Source organism: Gymnoscopelus microlampas, assembly GCF_963454915.1.
Source record: "Gymnoscopelus microlampas genome assembly, chromosome: 19".
Classification (NCBI taxonomy): domain Eukaryota; kingdom Metazoa; phylum Chordata; class Actinopteri; order Myctophiformes; family Myctophidae; genus Gymnoscopelus; species Gymnoscopelus microlampas.
The window spans coordinates 21,512,220-21,524,878 of NC_139956.1; the positions used below are offsets into that span (position 1 = coordinate 21,512,220).

The 12,659-nt window shown below is 41.0% G+C and overlaps 1 protein-coding gene across 2 annotated transcripts; it reads right to left on the reverse strand.

Annotated features, from left to right (window-relative positions):
• Nucleotides 1-560: 560 nt before the first annotated feature.
• Nucleotides 561-12,118, reverse strand: rce1a (Ras converting CAAX endopeptidase 1a). 2 transcript variants are annotated; one of them, XM_084043517.1, is made up of 8 exons: nt 11,762-12,118; nt 10,293-10,381; nt 7,572-7,655; nt 6,458-6,536; nt 4,696-4,863; nt 3,524-3,595; nt 3,045-3,107; nt 561-1,024 (listed from the first exon to the last, which is right to left on the reverse strand). In XM_084043517.1, exons 1-8 carry the CDS (start codon nt 11,883-11,885, stop codon nt 795-797), a joined length of 909 nt encoding a protein of 302 aa, XP_083899643.1. In that variant the 5' UTR covers nt 11,886-12,118; the 3' UTR covers nt 561-794. The 2 variants fall into 2 exon arrangements, with proteins under 2 accessions (XP_083899643.1, XP_083899642.1); XM_084043516.1 differs by having other exon boundaries at nt 10,293-10,395.
• Between the last annotated feature and the right edge of the window lie 541 nt (nt 12,119-12,659).

The following is a 12,659-nucleotide window of genomic DNA, read 5'->3' on the forward strand; positions in this document are numbered from 1 at the left end:
GTGCTGTTGGTTTTGACATTACAAGCTCCTACAGGCAGGGTTGTCTGGAATGGAGAGATGGAAGTAGAAAATGAGCCACAGAGGATTGAATTCATAATACGAGTGTGGTTGTTGGTACCCGTGCCAATGGACTGGCATCACGGTTGTCATAATTAGATTGGAGGGGAAAAAAGCGAGAGAGATCCTGAAAACAACTGAAGGTAACAAAGTAATAAAGACTCCCGCTTAAAGAGAAGCGACCCTCCCTCATCCCCTCCCAACACCAACAAACCCACAAACACCACCAGCACCGAAACATGCAGATAGATAACCTTAATCACAGTCTATATAATTAACATCTATATGCCTTTCTATATAAAAAAAAACAACTCTTGACTTGAATCAGCAAAGCCATTCTCCGCAACCGCAAATGCCTGGCGTCAGGGACCGGGTAACGCTACCTCTTGGTTGAGTCTACGCTAAGACCACATATTGACGTACTGAGGGTCACCCTGGTTGTGAGGGATATCAGATCCACTCCCCCCCCCCCCCCACCACCACCACCACCACTGCCTGAGACAGCAACACACCAAGGGTGTCGGTTCACACCCTGAAGCGACCCAACCTAACCCCTCCCGCCTGCACGTGCCCTGAACTCCCACTTAACGTGCCCCCCCCCCCCCCCCCTTCCGTCCGGTTCCGAACCCTCCGTTGTCAGACGGTGTCGGGTGGAGATGAGATTGTGCTGGGTCCGGACGGATGGGGAGGCCAGCCAGCGGGGGTGGCATGTCACCGTCGGGAGGTGCCGAGGGTCTTCAGGAGACACAGAGGGACGAGTGGGAGGACGACAGGGTGCAGACGGGTGTGGGCAGGCCGTAGTAGGTGGGGTCAGTGAGCGGGAAGAGGAAGAGGAAGAAGAGGACGACGCCCAGCAGGTAGCATGAGAGGACGGTAAAGCGGTGTTGGTGCTCCATGGCCGTGCTGACGGCGGGGAAGCCCATGTAGTTGCAGAACGAGTGACACAGCACAGGACCCACCAGGTGACCTGAGACACACACACATACACACACACACACACACACGTGTAATCTGTTTGTCTTTGTCTTATCTGTGTAATGTTTTCCGTTGCGTTTTTGCTGCTTTAAATGTGCTTTAAATGTGCTTCACAAATAAAGTTTGATTTGATAAAACAGGGAGAAGTTACCTACATTTTAAATGCACACAGTATACATAATACTGACTCAATCATTGGTCATATTCACACGGCGGCCACTTTGCCCTCGGAGGCAAGACACTCGGGTGGTCTGGCTCAGTGTAAGTCGCAGATTTTGTTTCCTTTATGTGCGCGTACACCATTACTGTAGTATTTATGCAATACCAGATCAGTGTCACACACAAGCAAAACCCAGAATAAGACCTTTAGACTGTCCGTTCTCTGTGACTTTCTTACAGAAGTCAATTCCTATACTGTTCTTACTCTACCCAGAATTCCCAGAGGCCCCAGACCTCTAGTTTCTGCTTGCACACAAATTGTACATTTCGGATTGTGTCTACACTACTAGGCCTGTCACAATTATTACATAATAGCCAATCACAATTATTAGAGATAATCGCAATTATTTTTGCATAATCGTTTCCATGTTGAAAAAATGTTCATACATTTTCAAACATTTTCCAGAAATAGTAGATCTACAAGCTCATGAAATTAAACGTTGTAAGCTTGTAGATCTACTATTTCCACTATTTCAAAAAATAATAATTGTATAACATTTGTAAATATGGCAATAATGTCTTTGTATATTCAAGTTTTTGTCATATGTGCACAGTGCAATTTTTGATTATGAAGCCTAAAAGGCAAACTGATTTTTACACATTTTTTATTCATATATTCATTTTAAATGCCAAAAACACAATTAAATCGTTATTTGCAATTATTTGTATGACAATTAATCGTCAACTTACATTTGTAATCGTGACAGCCCTATACACTAGTAGCTCAGACAGAACTGTCACAGTTCACTGCATAATACCGGTAAATACTTCTACCGGTATTTGCACTATGCATGCACTGCATATAATGTTCATCTTTCTGCTGTGTGTGTGTGTGTGTGTGCGCACGCGTGCGTGCGTGCGTGCGTGCATGCGTGTGTGTGTGTGTATAACTTCAATCGCTAATTTATTCAATAATTTATATTCTGCATAGTCTATATTCTGTCTATGGTCATTCACTACACCAATGTCTATGTATATTGATGCTGTTTTTTGCTCATTAGCACTACTTAAATTATCTACACTTTGATCACGTATTACTACTGTGCACCTTACATGTAGTTACAACCTTTATTACCTTATTTGTATTATACCTTGTTTTTATGTTGTATAGTGTTATCACAGTTTGCCGGAATCTGCTACACCAACATTTCACTACACATACGATGAGTATGTGACAAACAAAATCTCTGAATCTATTAGGGAATATTAATATGCACCTGTAATAACCTGCCTCGCGAAAGAAAATTGCAACTGCAGAGCTCATCAATAATTCTAAAGAGCGGGGCTGTGGACATTTTTACTTTCTTTCTGAGATTACTCTAGCGTACAAATAAAGAATTATTGGTCTTGAGCCACTGCAAACACACACCTAAAGTATTTTATGACCAAAATCTATGTCATCTATTAGTAAATTTATCATAATGGAAAGCGATCAATCACTGAAAACCTCCTCCTAGTGTAGTTTTGGAGAAAAACTAATTGTGAACTAAAAAAAAGAAAAACACCCAGTTTGAGTCTTAGTATAGGTTAATACCAACTTAAAAACAGCATCTATTACTCAGATCTGTGCAAAGGTTGTTTAATGCATTGTCATTAATGCCTTTAAGAAGTTCTCTGCCCAATGCTTGCATGCATTAAACAACTTTAGAAATCTGTGAGTGTGTGCATGCTCTTATGTCTTAAGAATAAAAAGGTAAAAGCCTCCTTTGAGCCCTGGAGCTTCAAGAAATATCTACTCTCTCTGAATAAATAGACAATTTCAAAAGATTCCAAAAGCTGCTCGAAGCCCTCACCTGTTCTGATGAAGATGAAGGCTGTATAGGCTCCAAAGACTGCTGTGTAGGAGAACTGGAACACTGGGGCACACAAGACATTTATGTTAATATAAACTCCTTTCTACCGTTTGGGTGGAAGAAAAAAATAAATAATAATAATAATCTGTTTGCCAAAGTGAATGTTAAGGAGCAAATTTAGATCATCTTTCTATCTGTGGTCAGAAAGGACAACCTCAAATAAACGCTAATCCATGATGTGTTCTGAGCCTGTGTTCTGCAAGGAAAATGCTAAACCAGCACAAATTTCAGCAATGATATTTCAAAGCCAGTGAGACTGTCGATCAGAATAATGCTTTGTTGGATGCAAGGGTGGTGTTGCTAAACGGTGCTCTGAACGTTGACAGTGAAGGTATGTGGCTGTTTGGCTGGTGGTAATGGACTATTCAGACTGACAGTTAACATGTATTGTTGGATAACACGCATGTAGAAATTCTTACCAGCCGAGAGAAAGATTCCTGACACAGTCCCCTGTCTGAAGCGCAGGAGCTCAATGACATGGTGAAAATGGGCTGCAAATACATCATCATTATCAGAACATCAGCACCATCAGTCCATTCATTGAACAGCAAAACTGGATACCGTGTACATACACAGCAACATGTGAACTAACTCAATTTCTAGTATCACAGTATAGAATGCACATATACTAATAAATGTACTATCCTATAGTAAATGTGGGAAATGTGGGATTTTAACCTATGTCTTAAACTAAAGAGGGGATTACAACTAATTAAGGAGTTGTAAGTGATAAATAATAATCATAGTAGTCTTAGCAATCATTGCTGTAGAGTGTTTGTTCAGTGACACTGGGTCCCCCGTCTCTCCAGCTCATTAGTAAACAGAAATACATTTTCAGGTCGGGATATCAATTTTATCCAATCAGGAGAGAACTCCACACTTCCAATTGCACTTGTTTATCTTATACTGGATAAGAAGGGCTACTGGAGGTGTCAAGTTGTTCCTGCGTAGATCTGTTTACATTCCCGTTGAGATTGGTTGAAAAAGACAGCTTACGGACGAAGTACATACAACGTAAGACCCACCCTGACCCTATAGACACTTTCTGCCGCAGTGCTTCACCAGGCTTTTCTTGTGAGATGAGAAAAGGCTGGGAACAAGCTTATCCTGTATGAGATCTCACTCCTGATTGAACGAAATTGATATCCCGACCTAAAAACTGTATTTTCTGTTCCCTAAAGAGCTGAAGAGATAGGAGGGGAGGGACTCCTTTTACTGAACTAACACATTATAGCAATGATTGCTTCTAAGCTGCTGATCTATGGGCCACATGTCTCAGGAACCGTTGGCTCCCAAGACTACTTACTACAAGTAGAATAAATTCAATGAACGTGACTCCTGTAGCTTACAGTCAATTGCTTGCATCATTCAAATGACCTTTCAACAGTTTCAGTCCCATTTGGTTTATGATTTATCAAAAAGATTATTTTAAGAGGGGGCAAAGGATAGACCCCTGGGGGACCCCAGTCAACATAGTTAATGCACAGTAATGATGCGATGACAAAAGATTCCTTCATTAGTAATGTTACATTCCTTTAGAAAACAGCAGGTTTAGCCCATCAGACGTGAAAGCTGCGGGAAACTGACTCACCCACTCCGAAGAAGAGCGGGCAGGTGAATATGGCGGTGGACGGGCTGGTACAAGGCACGAGCATGGGCAGCATGCACGCCCTGAACACCAGCTCTTCTGTCAGCGGAGCAACCACCTGGTTTCTGAGCCAGCGCATGTCACTGAAACACAGCATCCAGAACCACGGGTCTGCAGGAGAACACAGGAACAAGATGGCTCATTGGGGGAAACACCAGGTGAAGGAGGTGAAGTGGCATTCTTTCTTTGCCACCATGACCAAGGCATACCTGTGCCAACATTAGGCTGTGAAAAAGAGGTCGATTTTCTGGGGTATTGCTAAATGCCCCAACAACATAAAAAAAATGTACAAATCGGTGTTCAAAAGTCAACATATAAAATGTACTGTAAACATTGTGTGCGTGCGTGCGTGGATACTAACATTAAGAACATGAACTAAAACTTAGAAAGGGGAAGGTATTGCAGCAAGAGACTAACATTTAGAAGCATATTTCTTGGGAACCGTTTAATCCATTTTCACTTTTCAGCAACATGATGACAAGCGACGCATGCCAGGCAGGATTGTCTGCACATGCATTGCGCATAAAATCAGGAGATTAACGGGAGAAATTACTCATCAGGAGCACAGCGGGAGAAAGCGTTAAAAATAGGGAGACTCCCACGAGAATCAGCAGTGTGGGAAGGTGTGCAAAGGGGAGGTTGCTCTCACTGGCGTGACATTAAAAACCACTGTGTTCACTCCACTCCTCTCTCAGGGTGTAAGAGAGGACAAGGCCAGCCACCTGTACAGGCTTTACTTGTGGTTCGGATGCTTCATTACAGAATGTACATCAGTGTGATACGATATGCCCAGATTTGCAGTGCCATCCATATTAACACACTAAGCGCTATTTTAGGCTACCTTTGACAGCACTCAGCAAATTGTTCTGGGACATCGTGTAGCACAGATAATATCCTGCAGGCTCTGCTCAGCACTATTAGACCAATGTTGAACTTTAGTAGTACAGTATATATATATATATATATATATATATATATATATATATATACACACACACACACATACACACACACACACACATATACATTTCTTTTTTTTAAACAAATCTGCCCATTTAACAATATTTGCAAAATGCAACATTTTCTTCATTACAGAGTCTGTAACGTCTCAGCAATTCCTGACATAAACTACTGACTGGATTTTATTTCAAATTCAGTGGGAAATATAACATGAACTTGAAAGTTTACTTTCGTAAGTAACTCCCCTCTTGCTCAGGAGCAACTGATAAAGATGACCGACAATATGGACTTACTGTATCTCATGGCTAGTAACAACTACAGAACCCAAGGTTCTACCAAAGTACAATATCACTTCAAGCATGCGGTACAAAGTGTTCAGAGTTAAGACAAGCATATTATGTGGGAGGGCTGCAACTAAGAATCCTGAGTAAATCAAAAATAATTTCAGTCCTATGTGCATAAAACAGTTTACCGTAAATTTCGGACTATAAGCCGCGACTTTTTCCCCATTTTTCGACCCTGCGGCTTATATAACGGTGCGGCTTATCTATGGATTTTTATAGCTAACGGCCACTAGGGGACCTCCTAAATCTAGGGATTTTACACCCGCGGCTTATAGTCCAGTGCGGCTTATATATGTACAAATCATTCGATTCAGCTGCTGCGGCTTATATTCAGGTGCGGCTTATAGTGCGAAAATTACGGTAATTAACATAAATGGGATCCGACATGTTGTCAGTCTTACCAAAGGCCACGCGTATGCCATCCATGAAACTCCAGGGACAGTCCATGGCCAGCTGGATAACAGGGCCCAGAAACAGCACCTGGAGCACCAAAAAGGAGAAACCAGACACAAACATCCTATTCAATGAGAGACAGTAAGCAGTGCAGAAGCTGAACTGTGCTACAATATAATCGTAGCACAAAATTATAGTTGTATTCTAACCGCTGAACTTTTCATCATTTTAAACCAATGATGATCTGTTTTTGAAAGTCAGCAGTTCTTATACTGGATTTAACACATGAATTACAATAGTTCCAGAAGTGCTTGGTTCTCTAACTATGGGGCGGATGCTTCTCTTTATTCCACAGCTGGGTGCCAAAATGTGCCACTGGTAGAGGCGGTTGAACCACCCTACTTGGTACAGAGGTGCAATATTAACGGTAAAATGTATCCTTTTGGATTTATACAACGTATGTAAAACAATAACAAATATTACTGGCTGCCACAAAATCTATAAATATTAACTTCAAAATAAGCCATGTATTCTACATATAAAGCCCTGTTACGTTTCACTCTAATTTTTAATGGCTTGGCTTTTAAAAGAAACAAAGTCATTGCTCCGAAACTGTAGCTGACAAAGCTCATAAAGACACATCCAGGAAACCACAAGGCAGTGGAAATGATTCCCAGAAAGACAGATGACCTTTAATTTGATCTGGACGATGTTCGCCTTTAGAGGATCTGTTTGTAATAAGACGGTTGGGTTTGTTCACTGCGTTCAAGTACTTATGTCAGCAGTACTACATGATAAGAGTTGCTGTGTCCAAGGCTTGTGTGGTGCACTGGCTCTGCATAGGCCTGTCAGTTATTACATAATCTTCTAATCGCAATTATTTGAAATAATTGCATCTTTATTTTGAGTAGTTAGGTGAAAAGTTTCAGAACATTTCTAAATTTGTCAAGGTAACAAACATAGCAAAAGCATAAACTTTTTTTTTAACAAACCCAGCTGTATATGCTGAGGGAAAAAAGTTAATTATATGTTTTTAAAGGCCCAAACGCCCATCCCTAATGCAGCCACTATCACAAGTCTATCATAATTCACTTAAGATGATGGTGTTGATGTGTGCGTTACCATGGTGAGCAGCAGGGGCAGCACGATGGCAGGGATGAGGCCCTCAAAACGGATCCCCATCAGTTCCCACAACGAGGGGCTGGCCTAATATAGAGGACACACATGCATGTTTATGTATCACAACAGAAAAACCAGTGTATGTGTGTTCAATCAGCACATGCAGACACCGATCAGCAGATAAATCCTTATGTGATAGAGCACTGGTTCCTAAAGGATTACTTCACCTGAAAAATGTACTTTTTTCTATCATTTATACTCCCTCCGTGGTGGCTTGAATGCAAGGAGTATTTTCATTTGTATAACATGATGCACAGACCTGAGTGCCTGATATGCCTGTCAAAGGTGATTGTTACATTACAATACAAATATTTGAGATAATTACAATTATTTTGCATAATCATCATAATCATTTACAAACATTTTAAAGAAATAGCAGATCTACACGCTCACAATGCGTCACAGTCCGTTGCGAGTTTGTAGATTGTCTATTTACACTTTATTTTATAATAATATAAATAAATATAAATAAGTATAAAATGATTAAATTTGTCAGTGATTTCATTAAGTTATTTGTCATATCTGCCCTGTGTCATTTCTGTTTACAAGGCCTAATAGCCAAACAGAGATGATTTTTTTATTTACTGTACGGTGCTCAATGCCAAAAACACAATCAAATCGTCAATCGCGAGAGCAGACCACAATACAACATGAGCACTATTTACTCCCTGTCCTTCAAAGAACTCATTGTACTCAACACAGACCATTGTCTCTTGATCAGACCAATTGACCTGTGGTTTTCCGACAATTATCTGACCACACTGCCTCGTGTTCTTTGAATTGTTGGAACGCACCATGCCATTTTCCATTTACTTTATTTGTTTCCGGGACGGTGCACATTACAGTTTTTCACAATTGTTAACACACAAAAAGCGAAAATTCGGCACAATTTTCACAACCTTAACTTCATGTACTAAACGCTCCACCAAATTTGGCACTACTTCACACTCCCTTATCTGCATTAGTCTCTGACTTTCCTTCTTTACACTCTGATGTCAATTACATCATCACCTTGTTGTCCAAACACTACACACAATGTTCAGTTGTTGCACACACTTCTCACATAAAATCTCAAAGCATCAATCTACAACACACCTTGTTGTCCAAACACTACACACATGTTCAGTTGTTGCACACACTTCTCACATAAAATCTCAAAGCATCAACCTACAACACACAAATAGTCAAATCTCTAAACATTCAGGTCTGGTGAGCAATTTGCACCACCGGGGCTGCTCCAGTGCGTGAGTGCTTCCAGGACCACCCACATTTTTCCGTCCTGTACCTTCGACCTTATTCTCCTTTCCTGAATCCCATTGAGGAGTTCTTTTGAGCTTGGAGGTGGAAGGTAAATGAACAGAACCCACAGAGCTGGGTCCCACTTCTCCAGGCCATGGAGGAGGCTTGTGGCGACATCACTGTTAGGGTGTGAATCTTCTGCTATCTCACGATTCGATTCGATTCCGATTGTTGGGGTCACGATTCCGATTCTTTTCCAATTTTTTCAAAACAAACGATTCTCGATTAGTAAAATATGTTTTTTTCCAATTCAAAATCGAAAAATGTCATTATACAAAAATCGTGAAAATCGATTGCAGCCCTAGTCACTGTTGAGGTCTGTCAGGGCTTCATGCGCCACTCGAGGCGTTTCTTCCAACGCTGCTTGGACAGGGAGAACATTGCCTATGATGTGGATGGCCCTCTGGCCAGACATGAACCGGAGGCATGATGCCTAAATCATGTAGAGAAATAAAACTTTTTTGGCTGCATATTTGTGTTTTGTTTTATGTTTCACTATGAAAAAAGTAGGCCTACACCGAGTCATTTTACAAAAGAAATTGTCAATGTCATTCATATGGTGTGTTCCATTTCTATGATTGTGTTTTCAATTTTTCCCTGCAGTGTGCTGTAAGTGTTTGGTAGTGTGCAGCACATGCTTAGTTGTGTGTACTCAATGAATGGTATGTGTGTGTCATTTGAAAATATGGCTGTGTGTACCAAATGAAAACACGAGTTCCATTTTGTGAACAGTTAAAAGATTTGATGGCAAAGAGTCATCTTGCAAAGGGAGTGTAAGGTTTAGCATTAATGTGTGAGGTTTGCAGTTTTGTGTGTGTAGTTTTGAGAAAGCCGTTATTGTTTTGAGAAACTGTAAAGGAGTAGTTCACGCAAAAAAGTACATATTTTCTATCAATTACACACCCCATGAAGTCTTCAATTCATGGAGATTTTTTTTTGACATTCTCCTTTAATGAACATTTCAATCAGTAAACATATCATCATGTAAATATGCCGGATTTAGCTATAAGCTCATTTCTATCCGTAATACCACATACAAATACGCCACAGCAACAACATGACAAAAACATAGAGAACATACAACTGCGGCACGCGCTATGAGCTTGAAGATTTTTGAAAAATCTTGAAAATCTGTGCTTAAAGCTGACATTTAAAAATAAATGTAATCTTTGCTTTTGGTGGTACCTGGAACAAAATATTTTAAGATAGGGGTCCGCAGCCAAATACATATCATTTTGGGGGTCCTTGACATGAAAAAGTTTGAAAACCACTGATATAGCAACATACGTTTTTTTCAAAAAAACAAATTTTGAAGATATTTTGTAGAATCTGCCTCGGGGGTTAATGGGTTAACCAGAGACTCACCCGCACACCACTGACTTCTCTCCATGTCCAAACGAAGATGGGTGACAGGGCCGATACAATCAGGACACTTGTGAAGCGCCTCTTTATTACTGTTGGGTGATCCCTTGTGAAAGAGAAACAGGGGGAAAGTCAGAGAGAGAGATGGAGCTAATTATAGTGTGTGTGTATATAATTATTAAAGGCCTCCATTATCACAGAGGCACAGAAGCAGCAGGGGGAAACGTCTACCTGCCACAAGCAGTGGCTACTTGAAAGAACCAAGTACTTGACTTGGATCACAATGGTCAAGCTGACCAGCAAACAGCAAGCCAGATTTATGACAATTATGTCCAAGTCCAGAGCATGAAGGGCTAGTTGAAATCAGTGTAAGATATTAACAAATGTGGTCAAGCAAACAGTATGTTTGCTTGACCACCGTTCCAAACGGTATGGTACCGTTTGGAACCTCACTCTCTGCAGTGGTGGAAAGTAATTAAGTACAAGTACTGTACTTAAGTACAATTTGCAGGTACTTTTACTTTACGATTGTCAGTACTTTTACTTCTACTACAATTATTTGAAATACTTTGGATATTCAAAAATAGCAAATCTACAAGCTCATAGCGCCACGCTATGAGCTTGTAGATCTGCTATTTTTCAAAAATCTTGCACATTAGTGAACATTTCTAACACAAATCTTTGCTTCTGGGGGTCCCTGTCACAACACATTTTCAGATGGGGGTCCGCGGCAAAATATTTATCAATTTGGGGGTCCTTGAAGTGAAAAAGTTTGAGAACCTGTACATCATTATTCATTAGCCTTGGATCAAGACTATTGTAGATGTATTTTTATATACGAAAGTAAAAGTCTCTATGAAATACATCTATGACAGTCTTGATCCAGGGCTAAGTACATCCTACTATTACTTACATCATTTCATAATGCCCCTGATGTCTTGTTACATCAGTTAGTTAGTTACATCATTGGTTCTCAAAGTGGGGTCCGGGGACCCCCAGGGGTACTTGAGGGGGTTCCAGGGGGTCCCCAGCTAAATGATGGATAGGAACCAAATGGACCCTTATGGGACTGTAAATCTGAGTGTACAAATGAAACCAAATGGACCCTAACGGATCCATTTGGTTTCATTTGTACACTCTCAAAGTTACATTAACATTGATTTTACAATATGAATTGGGGTCCCAGAGATATAAATGCCATTTGGGGGTCAGTAGCCTAATGCTGCATGTCAAACTGGGGGAAACACTGAAATTAAAATGGTTGAGAATCACTGCTAGAGCCGTAAAAATCTTCTCTTATGGGGGTCCCTGGCTTATCTTTTCAAATGGGGGTCCGCGGGCTAATAAGTGTCAATTTGGGGGTCCTTGACATGAAAAAGTTTGAGAACCACTGAGTTACAAAATGTCATAATGCCCCTGATGTCTGCTTAGTTACATAATGTATAATATTGTAACATTTTAGCCAGACGTACCTCGGCAGGTCGCTCTTCCACACGTACAGGCTCCCCACGTAGGAGCAGGCGAGCAGCAGGCAGGACACCACCGACATCCAGCACAAGCCGTAGCTGTCGTCCGGGTGCAGCAGCTCTCCTCCATGGCCGCTGGTGGTGGTCTGGAGGTTTACACCATCATCCTCCACCATGGTGATGGTGGCGAGGAGACACCGATCAGCAGCGGCGCGCGGACCAAGCGAACAGACGTCTGGACACCAGGAGAACAGCCCCGTCCACCATTTAATATAGAGCAACACAGTGAAGAAGCAGACACTCGATTCTCCCTTTTCAAAACATAGTGGGGCTAGCAGGATGCTGCTAGCAGCGCGCTGTTGTTAGCTCTTCCGGCGCTGTTTTCTGACGTCGTTACGCACTGGCAGTGTAGTTTGTAGTTCCTTTTTCTTTTTTTCTTTTTTACATTTAGTACATTTTGAATTCCGTACTTTTACTTGTAACAGAGTATTTCTATATTGCAGTATTGATACTTTTACTTAAGTAGGCCTACAACATTTTTGTACTTTTTTTTTTCTTCCACCACTGAATCTGTAGTTCTTTTTTTATAAGAGACGACTGCCGCTGCGACTGGGATCGATTCACTTTCGTTTGCACATCCGGGTTAGTGCGGATACGGAAACAGTCTCTTTTTTAGGATTTGTTTGTGGAAAGAAATGACCGGATACAGTAGGCGGGCTCCAGACCTGATATGAGCACTAGTCTAACAGTAAACAGAAACCAAGCTTTCCAAATGTATATTATGATGGATTGATTGATTGAATTCTTTATTAACAGTTTGCAAAAATAGTACAGAGTTACAATTATACAATAATGCTAAAAGGATAACACAAAAAGTTTGTTTCCATTGTGGTCCTGTGTATTC

Bases quoted from the DNA above. Each gene is read 5' to 3' on its own strand.
- rce1a (XM_084043516.1), bottom strand. From the start codon at position 11,931: ATGGTGGAGGATGATGGTGTAAACCTCCAGACCACCACCAGCGGCCAT. The intron at 3,108-3,523 runs GTAAGAATTTCT...TGTGTGCCCCAG, and splicing joins AGGAATCTTTCTCTCGGCTG to TGTTCCAGTTCTCCTACACA. The intron at 1,025-3,044 runs GTGAGGGCTTCG...TGTGTGTCTCAG, and splicing joins CTTCATCTTCATCAGAACAG to GTCACCTGGTGGGTCCTGTG.